The sequence below is a fragment of the Nothobranchius furzeri genome, chromosome 3 (genome assembly GCF_043380555.1).
Source record: "Nothobranchius furzeri strain GRZ-AD chromosome 3, NfurGRZ-RIMD1, whole genome shotgun sequence".
In the NCBI taxonomy this organism is placed as follows: domain Eukaryota; kingdom Metazoa; phylum Chordata; class Actinopteri; order Cyprinodontiformes; family Nothobranchiidae; genus Nothobranchius; species Nothobranchius furzeri.
Window position 1 is genome coordinate 61714058 of NC_091743.1, and position 19348 is coordinate 61733405.

A 19348-nucleotide genomic window follows, 5' to 3' on the forward strand; every position below is an offset into this window, starting at 1 on the left:
TTGGCCTGAGCGGTTACCTGGCTTACCTTGAAAATTAACGAGCTTTCGAGGAATATTGGCTCAATCCCGGAGCTCAGGGATGGAATGCATCGTGCTGTGAACGCACAAACTCATATAATTGTCGAGATGAGTCATAAGCTTCTCCATCAAGGAGAAAGTGGATGGATCAGCATGGATTGGGATTGATTAATTACGCCATTATTGGATCTAGAGGGGTTGTAGACCAACAGAACACTAAGGCAGAGAGGAAAGTATCTCTGTCTATCCCCAAAACATTATTTTTTCTGGATCTGGTGCCCTTGGAGCCTGTGAGGCTGAAGTGATAACTCTCCCCTCAGAAAAAATGTGGAATGTTGCCGTCGCTATTGTAACTCGTCTCCCTATCCCAGCCTGGGCGGGACTGTGACCGGTGAAGGCTGTGGAACCGTATCTAGGAGTCACTGTGCCCTCTAACCCATTACCTCCAACTCAGTCTGATGTAGTTCTTGTGTTCTTGGGCAAGGCACTTCACCCGCCTGCTGGTGGTGGTTGGAGGGAACTGGCAGAGCCGAGTGTGTGTTTGTGTGGCAGCCTCAAATCCGTCTGTGTGCCCCAGGGTTGCTGTAGTGGCTACAGTGTAGCTCAAGGGGGCAATCCTGGTCCTCGAGGGCTCCTCCTATCCAGCATGTTTTAGTTGTTTACCTGCTCCAACACACCTGATTCCTGGATGAATCGCCTGTTCAGCAGCTCATCAGGCTCTGCAGCAGCATGTTAATCACCAGCGGATTCAAACTGGTGTTTAAGCAGATAAACAACTCAAACCTGCTGGATAGTGGCCCTCGAGGACCAGGATTGCCCACCCTTGGTATAGCTCATTATCACCAGCATGTAAATGATTGTTGTAAAGCACCTTGGGGGGTGCTACGACTCAGTTTTGCATAATTGTTCAGCCGGGAAGATGCAAACTTCAGTGTCTGGGTCAGTTATCAGTTTAGAACCTGTAGATATAAGATGTATGGGTAACGCTTCCTTTTACAGTCCCCTAATTACTAAGTACTTACATGGTAATTACATAGTAAGTTAAAGTGTATTATACAGTGCGTTTACATGCAGCCAGTAACCCTTTTAAAACCCGAATATTCACAATAACCCAGTTCCGCAGGTCCGTGTAAACACAGCCAGAAACCCGGATATGCTTATAACCGGGTTTTTAAAAACCCGGTTACTACACCTGGGGTAACCCTTTTCTAACCCGAATGTTTGGTCGTGTAAACGCATACCGGGATATCCCCATCAAAGCGTGTGTTCTGCGCATGCTCTGTTTGCAAGGAATCTTGGTCTTTAGAGTAGCGAGACGTCTTGTATGCGCCAGAACTCCGGAAGTAAACAACAAGTTGGGAGCAAAATGGCGAGTCGCAGCACAGCACCACACTTTCGGAGTGACGAGGAAACTAAAGCGCAAACAAACGCGGTCGCTATCTCTTCCGAACTGGGAATAATGTTGTTGTTTTCACAGATACCGGAACGAGAAGAACTGGAAATGACGCATATTGCGTCTGGACGTAGTCCACATGTCCTGACGCTACCCCAACGTCCGCATTTACATCGGGTTATGCAAGTTAGAGGTAACTCTTTCTATTTATGCTTGTAAACGGGTTATTCTGATCAACTCAGAAACCCGAATGCCGACCTTAACCCGATCATAACCCGGATATTGGCTGCATGTAAACGTACTCATTGTTTCTGAGTTCTTAAACAGTCATTACCATGTAACCCAGGTTCAATTCTAGTTTTGATTTTATTAAGCATTCCCATTAAATGCTGCTTTACACAATAATTACACCTTATTACAATTTTACACTTTAATTACACAATAATACACTTTAACTTACTGTGTAATTACCATATAAGTACTTAGTAATTAGGGGATTGTAAAAGGAAGCGTTACCGATGTATGTAACCAGTCAGACTGGTACTCTGCAAAGAGGAAGGATGACAAAAGTGATATCTGGCATTTCAGTCATAATTTGTGTGGCAGCCTCACATCCGTCTATTTTATATATATATATATATATATATATATATATATATATATATATATATATATATATATATATATATATATATATATCCAATCTATTTGAGGTTTTTCAATCAGGGTTCAGGTCTGGCCATAGCACAGAATCAGCTCTACTGAGGGTCCTAAATGATATCCATCTATCAATAGATCAGGGTACATCTGTGGTGCTATTGTTGTTAGATCTGACGGCAGCCTTTGACACAGTCGACCACGCGATTCTACTCGATCGCTTGGAACGATGGGTTGGGATCAAAGGGTCTGCTCTGGATTGGTTTAGATCGTATCTCCACAACAGGACATTCTGCGTTAAACTGGGTGATGTTTTTTCATCTTGGGAGGGGCTCCGCTAGGGGGTTCCGCAGGGATCGATCCTTGGTCCTCTTTTGTTTGCCATTTATCTGCTTCCTCTGGGGTCAATCTTTCGTAAACATGGCCTATCATTCCATCTCTATGCTGACGATTGCCAGATTTATTCTCCATTGTGTCAGGAGAAAGGTCACTCTATCCAGTCCTTTGTGTCCTGTCTTAACGAGGTGAAGTCTTGGCTAATGGCCAGCGTTCTACATCTGAATGAGGGAAAGACAGAGCTCATTGTTTTTCACCCCAACAGCAGGAATGTGGGTCGTTATGTTGATCTTGGCCCTCTTTCTCCCTACTCAAAACCAGTTGTTACCAGTTTGGGGGTGAAACTTGATGCTGGACTTAAATTTGATGCTCACATCAATTCTGTGATCCGGTCCAGTTTCTTTCACCTGAGACGCCTTGCTAAAATCAAGCATATGCTGTCGAGAGCCCACCTAGAGCGGGTACGGCATGCCTTTGTTATTTCTAGGCTTGATTACTGCAACTCTCTCTATGCAGGGTTGTGTCAGTCATCACTGCGTCGCCTACAGGTTGTGCAGAACAGCGCAGCCAGGTTCCTGACTGGGACCAGGAAACGGGACCACATCAGTCCGGTTCTGGCCTCCCTGCACTGGCTTCCGGTTTGCTATCGCTCACAATTCAAAATCCTCGTCTTTGTTTATCATTTCTTCCAGGGTGGTGGTCCCCCCTATCTAGCCACACTCCTGAACAGACACTCCCCATCATGCGCTCTGCGCTCCTCTGACCAAGGCCTGCTCGCTGTCCCCTGTTCTAGGTGTCGTACTCGCGGGGACCGGGCTTTGTCAGTCCTAGCACCGTCACTCTGGAACCAGTTGCCACCCTCAGTTAGGCTGTCCCCATCTCTGCCAGTCTCTCTAAGAGTCGCCGAAAAACACACCTCCTCCGCTTGGCGTTTCCTGAACATGTTTGATTTTGGCCCTCTTTTCTGTTGAATTTATTTCACAGTTTTCATTGGTTCACTCTATCCCTTGTTTTACACATTTGTCCTGTACCAGAATGTTTCACCTTTTTTGTAATTTGTATTTTGTCATTTGAATTGCTTTTATTTTACATTTATTCAATATATTTACCTTCTACTGTACCATGTTCAGCGCCTTGGTGTTCCTGACAGTGTTGCGGAAGGCGCTTTATAAATAAAGCTTTGATTGATTGATTGATTGATTGATTGATTGATTGATTGATTAAAACCAAAATATCTGAATGTGGTTACAACTATGAAGAAAATGACAGAGAAACAAGAAGGTTTCTGCAGCTAACCTGTTGAGTTAAATGTTAAACGTCAGTCCTATTTGAACACAGATCAGTGACAGTTATATATATATATATATATATATATATATATATATATATATATATATATATATATATATATATATATATATATATATATATATATATATATATATATATATATATATAATCTTCTGAGTTGATTCAGTTAAAAATGAAAGAAAAATTGGGGGTTCAAAGTGAGAATATTTTTGTTATTTTCCTCTGTGTTAATGATTCCACGAAATCCAACATTGTGATATAAAGGCAGATTCCTTATTGACTGAACTGGTTAATGTTGGGGTATTACTGAGGTCCCAGAGTAAAAAAAAACATTCAGAAAGTAGGGAAAAGTAAAGAAACAAAGTGGATTGTTTAAAACGTTTTCTCTCGGTGGACTCTAGATGCCGTCAAGAGCCAGGAGCAGGCATGTCCCTTCTGCCACCAAGTGTACCAGCAAGGAGTGTCTCTGAGGGATCATGTCAAATACTGTCAGGGGAGGGAAGGGGGGCACCTGGTCTGTCCTCTCTGTGGATACACTGCCACCCTTAGGTCGCAGATGGAGCAGCACCTGGAGCTTCACAACCAAATGCATGACAAGGTGAGAGAATCGTTTTAACCCTCTGGAGGCAGGTGTTGCAGATTTGCAACAGTTAAAACCTACCTACCTGGTTACTCCACATATGTATTTCATGAGCATTATTTAACTCAGAAGTACCCCTGAAGGACTTAGTTGTTTGTGCTTTTATCAAAACTTATTTTGAGCCTGAAAAGGGTTAACGAAGGAAAAAGGTCCTAAAACTTTGTTTGGTTTAGATTTGATGGTTTTGCTTGCAGGATTTAATGGTTACCGTGGTAACCTTGATGTGAAAAACTACTGAAGCATCAACAATATGTGAGGTCAAGTCAATCATGAGCACATTTTAAATCAACAAAGTTAAACTGGTTCATTCATAGCAGAAGTTGTCCAGAATAACAAGAAATTAAAAGAAACAAAAGCATGTAAAAATGGCCCAATGATGCAATACAATTAAAAAAACATGTTGAAATTTGAGATAAAAGACATAACTCAGAAAATGTCAGGGAAAAGTCTGGGTGAGGCCTTGGGGTGACAGGAATGGTGGGATTATATTTGGCATGACACTGACAACGTTGTGCTGTTATCCTAGAGTGCCATCACTTTGGACCCAGGAATGGAGGCCAGGAAGTTCAAATGTCTGGTGTGTGGGAAAGCATTCAAGTACAAACACCACCTCAAAGAGCATCTTCGTATCCACAGTGGTGAGAAACAAAATAAGATCAAAACAGCAGCAGTCACCCCTCATTCTGCTATTGTTCCCAGAGCACCGCTAACCTTTACTTACTGTCTGATTATATGGTATGAAACTAGGACCAAAATGCATGTGCTGATGGAAAAAAAACTTGACATAATTCATTATGGGACACGTTAATTATAGATGAACATCACACCCATGCTGAAGGTATTTTTAATGCACCCATGTCTGCGTTTAGCTCATCTCTCCATGTCTCATCTTTTAGGTGAAAAGCCGTACGAGTGCTCCAACTGCAAGAAACGTTTCTCTCACTCGGGCTCCTACAGCTCACATCTAAGCAGCAAGAAGTGCCTTAGTGGTGGAGGAAACTCAGGAAGTGCCAGTAGTGTGTTTAACGGGCACGGTCAAGTCTCCTTCCACCGTCTACTCCCATCATCTCCCTCTGCTGGCGGGGGCAGATCCAGTAATGGCAAGGGCTTTGCGTTTTCTTCGCCAACTCAGGATCATCTCAGGTCTTTGGGACAAATATCAGGAGATTGTCACCAGACGTTGCTGCAGGATGTCAGCCAGAACAACACAAGCTTCCCCAGCGTGCCAGACATGTCCAGGCTGTGGGACGGCTCACCCGAGCTCACTGTGAGAACCACTATCCCGAAAGGGACGACTCCAATGCCTTATCTCAATTCTGGGACCAAATTTGAGCAGATGCTACAAGAGATGCTTCACAAAAAAGTAGAAGAAGATAAGGAGGATGTTGAGGAAAGTAGGGTGGGCAATAGCGTGGGAGGGTTTGAGGGAAAGGCGTCCCCTGATAGGAGAGGAGGAGCAGTGAGATCAGGCGAAGCCGGCAGAGATGTGTTGGGGTTGGTGTGCCGTTGGTGCTCACAGCTTTTCCATAACACGGCTTCGCTCCTGCAACATGAACGCCACCTCTGTAAGAACAACCGAGATGCGGTTGAGGTGCCTGAAGGTTTTCGAAGGAACAACCACTCCTTGCCACCATCATTCTATCCTAGATCTGCTCTCAAACCAGACAACACCAAAACAAATGAAGTAACCAATGGACTCTCTGGAAACAAGTCGCCGCTGCAGAAGCTGAGCTGGCATTCCGTACCTCAACAGCTTTTAGTTGCGATGCAGTCTCCTTCACCCCGCCATGATGCACCGCCTTCACTCATGTACTTTTCCACGCAGGATAAAGGTAGCCCGAGCCACCTAATGCACCATTCCCCAGAGACCTCATCACCTAGGAGAAGGAAGAGATTGTCCTCCTCAGGATTCAGCTCACCTCTCCGCCTCGACCCTATTAGCTGTTCTCCTGAAATCTCCCCACAGCAGAAAGAACTTAGCAGTCCCTGGCCTGCCCAGAATGAACCTCTGGACCTCTCCCTGCCTAAACAGCTCTCAGAGCAGAAGGAGAGGAACAAAACCTCTAACGGGATCTCAGGAAGAGAAGATAGAACCCTCAGGACCCAACAACTCAGCAGACCAAGCCCTACTTCGCATCTACCCCTAAACCAGTACCCAGTCTTCAGTGGGACTGGACCTCCAGTGTTTCCTGGATCCATATACAATGGGTTTCCCTTCTTCAGCCATGATGGGATGATACAGACTCCTTTCAGCCAGTCACCCGCTAGTCCTGGGTTCCTCTCTCCAGTGGCGTACATGATGGAGGCAGATGCAGAGGCCATGTTGAAAAAGATCTACCAGGAGAGACAAAACCTCATGGTAAGAATTTTTATAATCAAATGTAAAACTTTGTTCATGTCATGTTACAAGAAAAAGATGCTTTAAGCACACATATGATATAACGCATAATGTTTTTCTGTGAAGGGTGAGGCCTTATCACGTAGTGCTCTGGACTACCTCTCTCTTACTGATGATGGGTTTGAAGGAGAAGGGGGGCCGGGAAGGAAGAGGCTGAAGAAAACAGATGAGGGACTTTATGCGTGTGACATCTGTGAAAAAACCTTCCAGAAGAGCAGCTCGCTACTGCGACATAAATACGAGCACACAGGTCTGCAACTCATTCAATATCTGTATTTACACATGTGACCTTTATAGCAAATGGACCATAATTACAGTATTTTTTTAAAACATTAAAGAGAATAGTCTACCATGAATGGAGATCTGCATTATAAGATCATAGACATTTATTGTAACTACACACAGGGATGAAACACAAAAAAGAAAGCTGAACCAAAACAAGTGGCCCCCCTAGTGGCTGGTTCAGTATAGGCTTTAAGTTCCGCCCCCAGGTGTTTTTAACATATACCCCGATTCACACATGGAAAGTATCAATGCGTATAAATTGTATGGCAGTAGCTCTTTTGTACTTTCATTGTGTAAAAGTAGGTCACGGAAAATAAAAGATGTCTGTAGACAATCCCCCCCCCCCCCCCCCCCCCATGCAATTTGACTTGACCGCTGCTCAGCATTAGCCAATAGGCTTAGACATCCGCTTATGTACAGATATCAATCACAGAGAGTGCATTTGTGGACATACCTAGACTGATGCAGAGTTGGCGACATTCCTCATGGATAAGACTTAAAAAAACATCTGAAATAAATATGAAAAATGTAAAACAAAACATTATATATATATATATATATATATATATATATATATATATATATATATATATAATGAATGAACAGCATATATAATTTTCTTAGAATAAAGCCATCCCTTTGTTTTTTTTACAGGCAAGCGTCCCCACGAGTGCAAAATCTGCAATAAAGCCTTCAAGCATAAGCATCATCTGATTGAACACAGCCGACTGCACTCTGGAGAGAAACCCTATCAATGTGACAAGTGCGGCAAGCGCTTCTCCCACTCAGGCTCTTACTCCCAGCACATGAACCACCGCTATGCATACTGCAGTAAAGACCAGGATCTAGACCAAGACCAGGAAGAGATGGCCCTCACCCCTTTAGCAGGCTTGGTGAGCAGCCTCGCTGAACACAAACCTCCATCCATAGAGGACGCTCAGACTGCCCACTCCTTCCTCAGCGACTCCAGCTTGGATGGAGGACTGGATGTGCTCAAAGAAGGGGAGGAGGAGGAAAGAGTTAGTAAAACACACAGCAGCTTAGAAGCGCTGGGAAGCAGGTTAATCCAGGAATCACCAACAGGAGGCAACAGACAAGAAAATGAGCAAAACAATTGTGACATAGGAAACCATTTTAACAATAGGATCCCCACGTGGGACAGGGACCCTGAGGACCAGGACCAAGACTTGAACAAATGTGAACTGAATTTGGATATAGCAGAGTTACCAAGGATTAAACTTTTAGGCAGACTTTAAAAAAGCCATGAGGCTTTTGACTATGTAATCCCACTTATACCAAATAAGCTGTGTCTTAAGGAAATACGTACACCCGACCAAAGGAAACGTGGCCTTACAGTGGACAAAGCCAAAAGAATTACAGTATTGTATCAGGAAAAGTGCTGTTGTACGTGTGTGTGTGTGTGTGTGTGTGTGTGTGTGTGTTGCTATTTTTGTGTGTTGACTCATCTGTGTCCTTGCTCATATCTGTTTTTTTATTGCAAAAATGATAATTGCTCACCGCTGCTTCCTGTTGCACAAACATACATTTTCTTGCAATTCAGCGTTGAGGGCCTAGAGCATTTTAATGTAACTCATCTGAAGTATTTCAACCACAAATTTAAATTATTTAGGTGGACAAAAAACCCATTTAGAGGATAAAAAGACTCAAATGCAACGTCCTTCTGCAGATTTATTTTTGCACAACAGTATTGAAACATTGATCGTGGGATTTATGGTGTGAACTCAAAAAGTGGGAGCATCTCTTGTTTCTAGGCAGACTAGGGTACACGGCCATCTTTTAAAGGTGAATAGAGGAACAAAGGGAAGGTAGCTGTTTATGTATGCTTCATCCAGAACGCAATGGATTGAACATTTAGCAGCATACGTCTCCCCGGGAGGACGGTCATTTCTGCATCGGTGAAACGTTAATGGGCACAAAGGATGAAGATGGGGGGTTTCCCTTCCAGGAAGCAGAACCGATTTGCACTGTTTGTCTGATTATCACACAGAGCTGCTTGATTTTGGGAAGTGTTAAAATGTCTATTTCTACACCCACAAATAATCGTGTCACATGTGTGGACTTGTCTGTTGAGGTGTGGCGAGGGTGAGGGTCAAGTCTCAGGATGCAAACTTCCATTTTGCAGTTCCTCTTTTCTGGCTGCTGCGCCTCAGATGTGCTCAGACTAGAGGTGCGATAGGACGGCGGTGCACGCGGTGTGACTAAGCTTGCAGCATTCATGCATACTTCGGGCCAAAGATACTTGTGTGTGAATGTGTGTGTGTGTTTCATCACCAAAGATATGCATATGTAACACACACAGACTCACACGCTATGCTTCTCTAGCATAGTTCCTTACCTGTTATCTTCAGGCAAAATAACAGGCAAGGACACATCCACTCAATTTCTGCACACTTACTTTGTTAAAATTCCTTTTTTTTGACAACCGAACAGGTTCATATTAAACTCTTGCAGTATTTTTTCAATGTTTGTAATAAAAATGTACATAAGTTGTCACCAGAATCTTGTATCTTGATTTATTTTTTAATTAAAAAAGCAACATTTTTGCATCCTTTGTCCTGATTCACGATCTCATGATGAAGTGTTTATGAGACTTTAAACACCCATGCACAGTGGACACTATAATATAATAAATGTAGGTTTATTTCCAACATATTTACACCTAAAACCCGTAAATTGTGAACTTTTACCACAAGCACTCAGATTTTCTTGTTGCAACTTGAGCCAGTCCTTTTTCTCAACACAGTAAACCGTTTCCACCAGCTTATGTTGATACACCGCGTGTTTTCGTGGCTCAGTGAATTTGCATGATGATTCACCAGAGGCCGCCTGCCCCCGTGAACCCGCGTGCGGAGCAGCAGCTCTGATATTTGAGCTTAAATTTAACAGTGAGTTGCATAAACAAGCAGCTCACTGTAACATTAATGCTCCATGACAGGTGAAACTATTTATCACCAGCGTCAATAGCAGCACCAAATGATGCTCGGTTTGTCTGGAACATGACATTTAATACAGTTTTGACTGAAATGATAAATTATGATGCACGACATCCATCAGTCAGAAAGAACCAACTCATAAATGATTTAGTAATGTTCTTATAAGTTTAACAGGTGTAAATCAGCAGGGGTTATACAAATACCTTTTCGACTATTCAATCTGTGGTTAATTTACAAGGCAGAAAGCATTAAATTCTACAAAGAAAAAGCATTAAAATTAAAATAAACAAAAAGGAGAATAAAACAGTACTTTAATCTAATTAATTCCAGACACAAAGAGTTTTATGAAGAATTTAAATCCACTACAGAGCACCCTTTCTCAGTGGGTTCAGTCAAACTTAGTGAAAATTAAATTAGTTTTGAGAGACGTTGGGCTGAAAAAGCTTCTAACAGATGTAAACATTTTACAGCCTTCTGATTTACTTCTCCCCACAACTTCTCTAAATACTACACAGACCGAAAACCATTTTGTTTCAGCGATGCAGCAAACAAAATAACCACATGCAGATGCAGAATGGTTTAGAATATATAATGTAAGCTTGTTACATCGGTCCAAGTGTCAAAATAATGTGTTTGTGGGGCAAATGTTTCCAAAAGGTTTGCAGAGGGGATGATGGTTTGTTCACAATTACTGATCCAGCAGCAAAATATGTATTTTTTAAGTGTTTTTTAGTTGGAAAAGAAGAAAAAAGGGACAAGATGATGCAAGGGATTTTGATCCGCTCTGCAAACAAAGTGCTGATTAAGACAGAGAAGTGTTTTGATAGTTATATAAAACACATCACAGCTCTTTCTGCAGTAGTTTGATTCCACTGAAGCTTTGCTAGAGGAAGTCCCTACAGCCTCAGAGATGTGGGCAAAAATACATATTTCTTTTAAATATTGGCCCCATTGCTGCTTTAAGGCTGTCAGATTTCCTGCTGCACACTAAAACAAATGCAAACATCTATTCTGAAGATGGAAGACACACCCTCTTAGTCTAGAAATCTAGATAGATAGTCAACAAAGAGAATTGTTTGGCTCTGTAGGTCAATCTAGACCGACGGAACCTCAGGAAATGGCTTTGGCCTAAACTTTGGAAAATTTAGACTTTGAGTCAAGAGCAGATAGAGGTACTAAAGTCCTTTATTTGGAAAAATAATTAGTTTCTCTCTGTCATGTTGTTTGTTGTCCAATATCACGCAGAGACAAAAACTGTAGATCCTGCCTCACGACTGAGCTCCATCAATGGGTCGTGGGCAGACTATATATTACCATATATAGGGAGGGCTTGCCCAGCTAAGAATCTTTTACTATACACTACAAAAATTGATTTTCAAGAAACTAAAAAAGCTCTGGTTTTAGACATTTTTATTTTATTCATGTGTCTTATAATCAAAAGATTCTGATCTGCAACAATGTCACTACTTGAAAAAAGTTAAATGTTCTTAAAGGTGCAATATGTAAGAATGAAGTAACAATGACATCCTGTGGTCAAATGTGTGTACTGCCATCCATTTTTATAAACAAAGTGATTCTCTCACTCCTGTTCTGTGTGTTTCATGGCTGTTGCCAGCAACAGAGCAGCACCAGAAGATTCTAGATGACAAGCAAAGACGAGTCATGCGCAGCAAGTTGATAAATACATAGTCATATCTGGTGTTTACAATAGGGAGCACTTACTACAAATATTACGGTATTGTGTTTCCAGCCTTAGAATAATGCATTTGTTTGCCATCTTGCTGTTATTATTCTGAACGACTCATTAAAGGAAGACACCGCTAGCGATTCATTATTTACTTCACACACACATTTCACTGTAATATCAAGTTGTTGGTAATTGAAAAAGTAGCTTGAGATATTTTTAGAGTTGCGCTTTGCTTCTAATTCACCATTAGTAATGTTAGCTCTACATTAGCCTCCATCCAGCTTTACCCGATATTAGAGTAAAACAAAAAGATTCAGTGGCTTCTTAGGGGTACAAGAAATAACTTCTGGGTCACTCCTGTTTACTGGCGTAAACAGTCTGCTTTTTATCCTACCGATGTCGAATTACAAATGCAGGTGCTGCTGCGTTAGCTCGCCACAGACTCAGCAACCTCACAGGCGTACTGATAGTAAACAGTAACTACATCCCTCTTTTGTTTCTCCAAGCCACCTAAAAAGAAAATCTGTTTGAGTGTTAACTTTGTTCCTACAGGACTGAAACATTAGACTGTTTTGTGATTATTTAGCTGCAGAATTCTTACAAATTTCCTTTAAAATATGATCAAATTTTCAATTTTGAGTAAAGCAAATCTTCCAATGGGGTAGTCGAAGACAAAAGAATCTAAATTTATTTGCTAGTTTAAGAAATTCTAGCTTAGTAATTTTTGCATACCCCATTGGCACATTTTTTAAATTCAAAACAAGAAAATTTGGATTTTATCGAAAAATAATAACATTATCGTAAGTAATGCATTTTCTAGGGAATAATTTATCATTTTTTAGACTAAAAATAGGATAAAAGTCTAAAAATGAGGCTTTTTGACTTTCTTAGAAATCAGTTTTTGCAGTGTATAAATTGCACACATGTGTTTGGATTAAATAAACAAGTGAGGTTTGTCTATTCAAGCTGAAAATGTTTAAGTCAATCATTTTTGAGGACATCCTCTGGAGCGAAGCTGAGACAACTCCTCATCAGTCAGCTTCACACAGCCTCATCCCCTTTCAATCAGCTCACATACGTGAAAAAATAAAAGCTACAAACAAAAAGTGAAGGAATATATTTAATAACACCCCCGCCCCCCAGCAGTGCCTCCTTTAAGCTCTTTGTCTTTTGCCAAACCCACAGTCCATATAAAATTACCAAAGCCACAGAGTGAGAGGGTTTCGAGGGGGAAAATCCACATTTCTAAAACATATGCATTTCCAGTTCCCCTTTTGTTCTGTTATTAAAAGCAGCATTTGCACCAATCATGGGGGATGGCTCCACCCGCCGGGTCTCAGAGGCCCACATACCTCCACACGCCTCCGCTATCTGTCACGCAACCCACCGCCATGCAACAAACAACCTGACAGACATCCTGAGCGAACATGACAAAACACATCAGTTTGTTCACGTGCGTTTATTGGGAGGAAAAATAACAATCAAGAACTTTTAAACAACACGCTCACGTGGAACTCTGAAGGTCACACACCCTACACATATTTACAACATCACATTTTAATTTAACACAAGGAGTTTGCACTAATAAAATAGATTTGAATTTGGACAAGACTGAGAGGAAACTAAAAGAGGAACTTTTATTGCTCCGCTGGCGCATCATCCATTCACTGGAATCACATTTAAACCTTTACACAGCAGAGTGTCGGTGGAGGCTCGTTTCTCGTCCTGCTTGCAGGATTCTCCCGTTGGATCTGTCCGTTTGTCCCAACATCCTTCACAGTGAGATGGTTCTGCTAAGTTCTGCTTCAGTGCTACATTAGGACACATCCCCCCTCTTTGTGCTTGATGAATAACTGGATAAAACACTGGGCGGGCTGCGGGGGATTTATCACTTTTATGGCTTCTTTTTCTTCACCCTGATGAAGTCTGGAACATGGAGGCGGAGTGAGGAGGAAGCGTCTGATCCAGCAGCGAGCTACACCGGGACTGTGCTCCACATCTGCACTCAAAGGCTCGAGCGTTGCAGCTAAAATGGGGTTGTTTTACTATTATTGTTTTAACATGGTTTTTTATGGAGGCCAGATGTCATGATTAGCAGCTTTCTTTCCTGGTTCTTTTCACCCCATAATTATCTTTTGATGTAAAATCCATTTCACACCATTTGAGTCTACAAGCTTTTGCTGCAATGTTTTTAGTCTGATTTGGAAGAGCAGAACCGGGCCGAGGCGAGGAGACCCGCCACCTCCCCATCCTGTCGGAAAAGATCAAGAGGGGCCTCTTGTTCCGAATATGTGGTCAAACTCGCTGAGGATAAGCTCCACCGCCTGGTTCTGGTAGATCATATTCACTGCCATGTTGCCAGTGTCTCTCTCTGTGCGCATCAGCGTCGGGCCGAAGACAATGCCGATGTTCTGGGTGGTCATTCTGTTGGTGTTTGAATGTTTCAACACTCTGCAGGGAACAAATAAATACCACCTTAATTTAGGATAATCACTTAAAACAACAGAAGGTGTGTGTATGGAGATGAGGCTGGATGTGTAGCGGTGCCACCTCTCCCAGAAATAAAAAGGTTCAAATTTTAGTTTAGAGAAAAATTTGTTAATTTGATGAGTCAACAGCTGTTGTGATTATTAAAAGAGTAATATACATTTACTTTTAACAACCATCCATCCATCCATCCATCCATTTTCTTCTGCTTATCCAGGGTTGGGTCGCGGGGGCAGCAGTGCCGAGAGGTCCAGACTTCCCTCTCCCCAGCCACTTGGACCAGCTCCTTCAGGGGAATCCAAAGCCATTCCCTGGCTAGCTGAGAGACATAGTCCCTCCAGCGTGTCCTGGGTCTTCCTTTAGGTCTCCTCCCAGTTGGACAAGCCTGGAAAACCTCACCAGGGAGGGGTCCAGGAGGAATCCTAATCAGATGCCAGAGCCACCTCAAATGGCTCCTCTCGATTTGGAGGAACAGCTCCTCACCCAATCTCTAAGAGAGAGCCCAGACACCCTGCAAAGAAAACTCATTTCAGCTGCTTGTATCCGCGATCTCATTCCTTTGGTCACTACCCAAAGCTTGTGACCATAGGTGAGGGTAGGAACGTAGCTCGAATGGTAAATCGAGAGCTTCAACTCATGGCTCAGCTCTCTCCACCACTTGTATGAAGTAGGAATACATCTGCAATGTAAATCTCAGACCCCTCAGACCCCTATTTCCAAATGGGGAAAACTTGCAAAATCGCAGTGTGTTTAAATACTTACATTCCTCGTACATTCCTACCCTCACCTATGGTCACGAGCTTTGGGTAGTGGCCCAAAGAACGAGAACGCAAATACAAGCGACCGAAGTTAGTTTTCTCCCCAGGGTGGCTGGGCTCTCCCTTAGAGATAGGGTGAAATGCTTGGTCATCCACGAGGAGCTTGGAGTAGATACAGGTGCTGGCCAGTAAATTAGAATATCATCAAAAGGTTGAAAATATTTCAGTAATTCCATTCAAAATGTGAAACTTGTACATTATATTCATGCAATGCACACAGACCAATGTATTTCCAATGTTCATTACATTTAAATTTGATATTCATAAGTGACAACTAATGAAAACTCCAAATTTGGTATCTCAAAAAATTAGAATATTCTGAAAAGGCTGAATATAGAAGACACCTGCTGCCACTCTAATCAGCTGATTTACTCAAAACACCTGCAAAGGCCTTTAAAAGGTCCCTCAGTCTTGTTTTGAAGGCACCACAATCATGGGGAAGACTTCTGACTTAACAGCTGTCCAAAAGACAATCATTGACACCTTGCACAAGGAGGGCAAGACACAAAAGGTGATTGCTAAAGAAGCTGGCTGTTCGCAGAGCTCTGTGTCCAAGCACATTAATAGACAGGCGAAGGGACGGAAAAAATGTGGTAGAAAAAAGTGTACAAGCTCTAGGGATAACCGCACCCTGCAGAGAATTGTGACGACAAACCCATTCAAAAATGTGGGGGAGATGCACAAAGAGTGGACTGCAGCTGGAGTCAGCGCTTCAAGAACCACCACGAGGAGACTCATGAAAGACATGGGATTCAGGTGTCGCATTCCGTGTGTCAAGCCACTCTTGAACATGAAACAGCGCAAGAAGCGTCTCGCCTGGGCCAAGGACAAAAAGGACTGGACTGATGCTGAGTGGTCCAAAGTTATGTTTTCTGATGAAAGCAAGTTCTGCATTTCCTTTGGAAATCAAGGACCCAGAGTCTGGAGGAAGAGCGGAGAAGCACAGAATCCACGTTGCATGAGGTCCAGTGTAAAGTTTCCACCGTCAGTGATGGTGTGGGGTGCCATGTCATCTGCCGGTGTTGGCCCACTCTGTTTCCTGAGGTCCAGGGTCAATGCAGCCGTCTACCAGGAAGTTTTAGAGCACTTCATGCTTCCTGCTGCTGACCAACTTTATGGGGATGCAGACTTCACCTTTCAACAGGACTTGGCACCTGCACACAGTGCCAAAACCACCAGCACCTGGTTCAAGGACCATGGTATCCCTGTCCTTGATTGGCCAGCAAACTCGCCTGACCTTAACCCCATAGAAAATCTATGGGGTATTGTGAAGCGGAGGATGCAATACGCTAGACCCAACAATGCAGAGGAGCTGAAGACGACTATCAGAGCAACCTGGGCTCTCATAACACCTGAGCAGTGCCACAGACTGATCGAGTCCATGCCACGCCGCATTACTGCAGTTATTGAGGCAAAAGGAGCCCCGACTAAGTATTGAGTGCTATACATGCACATTCTTTTCATGTTCATTCTTTTCAGTTGGCCAACATTAGAGAAACAAACATTTTTTCATTGGCCTTTAGAATATTCTAATTTTCTGAGATACCAGATTTGATGTTTTCATTGGTTGTCACCTATAAATATCAAAATTAAACGTAATAAACATCGGAAATACATTGGTCTGTGTGCATTGCATGAATATAATGTACAAGTTTCACGTTTTGAATGGAATTACTGAAATATTTTCAACCTTTTGATGATATTCTAATTTACTGGCCAGCACCTGTACACTGCTCCTCCACATCGAGAGGAGCCAGTTGAGGTGGCTCAGGCATCTGGTTAGGATGCCTCCTGGATGCTTTCCTCTGGAGGTTTTTCAGACACATCCAACCAGGAGAAGACCTAGGACATGCTGGAAAAAATATGCTTATCTGCTGGCCAGGGAATAGGATTCCCCCGGATTAGCTGGCCCAAGTGGCTGAGGAGAAGGAAGTCTGGACCTCTCTGCTTAGGCGTCTGCTACCGTGACTCCATCCCCAGAAAAGCAGAGAAAAAATGGATGGATTGACTTAGAATGAATATTTTAAATGTCCTAATCAGTGACTTGACCCTAAACCAGTGGAGTTAATGTGACTTGAGTTGACACATTTGAGAAACAATGATGGACCTACATTTAGTTGGTAAATACTCACAGTTTTTGTTAAAGCTACAACCCAAAGTGCCATCTAGTGCCTGACAAGTGTATCGCACCCTAAGCTGCGGTTTCTACATGCCTCTCTAGCCGGCAGACAGAGCTAAAACACGATGTTTTACTATTATTATTCTCATGTTATGTCATTATATATATATAATGTATTATTTGACATTGACATCTGTACGTAACCATATGTCCCTCGCTATTAGCTAATGCTGAGTGGCGCTCAATTCAAATTGCATGGGGCTCTACAGGATGGAGAATGGGCTTAAAAAATGACCTATTGCCTACATTGTATCACCATACAACTATAGAATGTTCTTTAAAAAATCATATATAAATCCTGAAAGGGGAAAAACTCTAGATTGTAGCTTTAAGAGCTGTGACTGAGACAGAAACTGTATGAGTGATAAACCTGAGGACTCAGCTTTCAGGCTGATGTTGTTGGTCTGCTGATCTATGACGTTTCTAAGAGGGCCACCACCAGGTTAACATTTGTGACTTTTGAGCAAAATGTCTTAACCAAGTGTCATAAAATCATGTAATGATCCAGGGTTAGGCTGATGACTCATCAGTTCATTGCATCATTATCATCCAATCACATTGAGATAGGACAACACCGACGGCGTCAGATGTCTTGTGTTTACTGCTACTTTAGCTATTAAAGGGACTGGGAGTGTAGGCATGTAAGGAGGATGGCTGAAGGTATTGCACCGCAGATGTGTACCCTAAAATGTCCTAAACACACTGCCTGATTCCACCTATATCGGGATGTGTGTGTGTGTGTGTTTCGAGCGGGGACTCAGGAATGGGTTAAAGCCACAGCATGAGGCATTCTTCTAAAAATGCCATTCCCACCAACCACAGAAGAAGCCAGCAATTGCTCAAAACTTCCACATTAAAAAAGAGAGGAGAAAAAAAAGAGAAGGAAGAGGGGAAAAAGACACGAGCGAGGAAGAGGGCAAGGAGAGTGAAAAGAGAGGTTCCAGTGGTGGCGGCGGTGGTGTCGGTGTGCCTTCCAGCAGACGAACCACAAGGCTCCCATGGGACCTTCGAGGCAAAAAAGGGAGAGTCAAGAGGAAGGAGGGAACAGAGAAAATAATGAAGAGGGAAAAAGGAATGAAAAAGAGGATGGAAAGGAAGTGAGGAAGAGGAGACAGAAAGAGAAAGACAGAAGGGGTGGGGTGTGGTGATTGAGCTGAGAGATAATAAATAAGAACCAGAGAAAGGAATGGCACGCAAGAGAAAGACAGCGCTGACAAATTCACAGGGCCCACCACACCCTGGCACAAACATCAGCCTCAGAACACGAACGCTCACCCCTGGAGTGGAAGGGAAAACCATAGGCGGTAAAAACACACATTTTATGTACTGTAAAAGGAACTGGCTCTTGGAGTGTCGTGCACCATTCATCTTCCGCCAGCCTTTTCATCTTCGCAGTAACCCAAACTTAACAACAGTGTGATCCTGGCACATGTCAAGCACTGAGGCTGAGGAATCGCTGACAGAGAATAACAGGGACCCACAAGGGAACGGCCCCCCCTTGTGGTCAGATATACCAGGAAGGGGAGCCAGGCCTTCTGGGCTCTTTCCTTCTCAGTTATAGGAAGTGTGACCGAAGCCATCGGCAAACATGAACTAAATGTCATTTCACTCTCGTCATCTCACCGTCGGAGATGCCGGCACATGAACTGGAGCGTGTCGTGGTTCGGAGGAGGCATGTTTAGCACCAGACACTTCAGGCGGTCCACTTTGTCCATGTAGTCTGACATCTCTGCAACACAGATTAGGATTTGGTATGTGAGGTGTGAGGTTTTTTGTGGTTCATAGGCACCTACATTCTAATTTACATATAAAAGCTGTCACGAGCCCATCTGATCCCACTTCAGTTACAAAAGCTGCATGATGAAATCACAATTTTACATTTTTCAAAATTAAAACGAGTGTATTGTCATAAGATGAGAATTTAAAGGATGTCTAATGTCCAACTCTATTATCTTTTAAATGAAAATGTAAAACTTTCTTGTATTCATTGCTTTGAATGAATGTTTCTTATGCTGCACCTTCTGCAATGTAACTGCTCACCCTTTATCTCTGTCTTTTTCCTGATTTATTTGATCTAAATTTGTGTATTTTACTTGTGCTGTCAAGTTGATTTTAATGTTCTTGTTATTCTCGCTAATGAAAAGCACATTGAATTGTCTCGGTGTGTGAAATGCAACACAAATAA

The 19348-nt window shown here is 42.7% G+C and overlaps 2 protein-coding genes across 8 annotated transcripts in view; one reads left to right on the forward strand and one right to left on the reverse strand.

The window, feature by feature from the left end:
- LOC107385334 (zinc finger E-box-binding homeobox protein zag-1) overlaps window positions 1-8439 on the forward strand; it is a 34255-nt gene extending 25816 nt beyond the window's left edge. For both annotated transcript variants that reach the window (XM_015959149.3, XM_070549373.1), the window contains 5 exons: window positions 4117-4313; window positions 4882-4993; window positions 5252-6714; window positions 6820-7003; window positions 7693-8439. In XM_015959149.3, the coding sequence (XP_015814635.3) occupies window positions 4117-4313; window positions 4882-4993; window positions 5252-6714; window positions 6820-7003; window positions 7693-8294 (2558 nt within the window). In that variant the 3' untranslated portion in view covers window positions 8295-8439. The remainder of the gene's footprint in view (window positions 1-4116; window positions 4314-4881; window positions 4994-5251; window positions 6715-6819; window positions 7004-7692) is intronic.
- Window positions 8440-13326: 4887 nt separating this feature from the next.
- Window positions 13327-19348, reverse strand: part of arhgap9 (Rho GTPase activating protein 9) — a 61708-nt gene continuing 55686 nt past the window's right edge. For all 6 annotated transcript variants that reach the window (XM_054752279.2, XM_015959147.3, XM_015959148.3 and 3 more), the window contains 2 exons: window positions 18787-18892; window positions 13327-14130 (listed from right to left, as the gene is read on the reverse strand). In XM_054752279.2, the coding sequence (XP_054608254.2) occupies window positions 13944-14130; window positions 18787-18892 (293 nt within the window). In that variant the 3' untranslated portion in view covers window positions 13327-13943. The remainder of the gene's footprint in view (window positions 14131-18786; window positions 18893-19348) is intronic.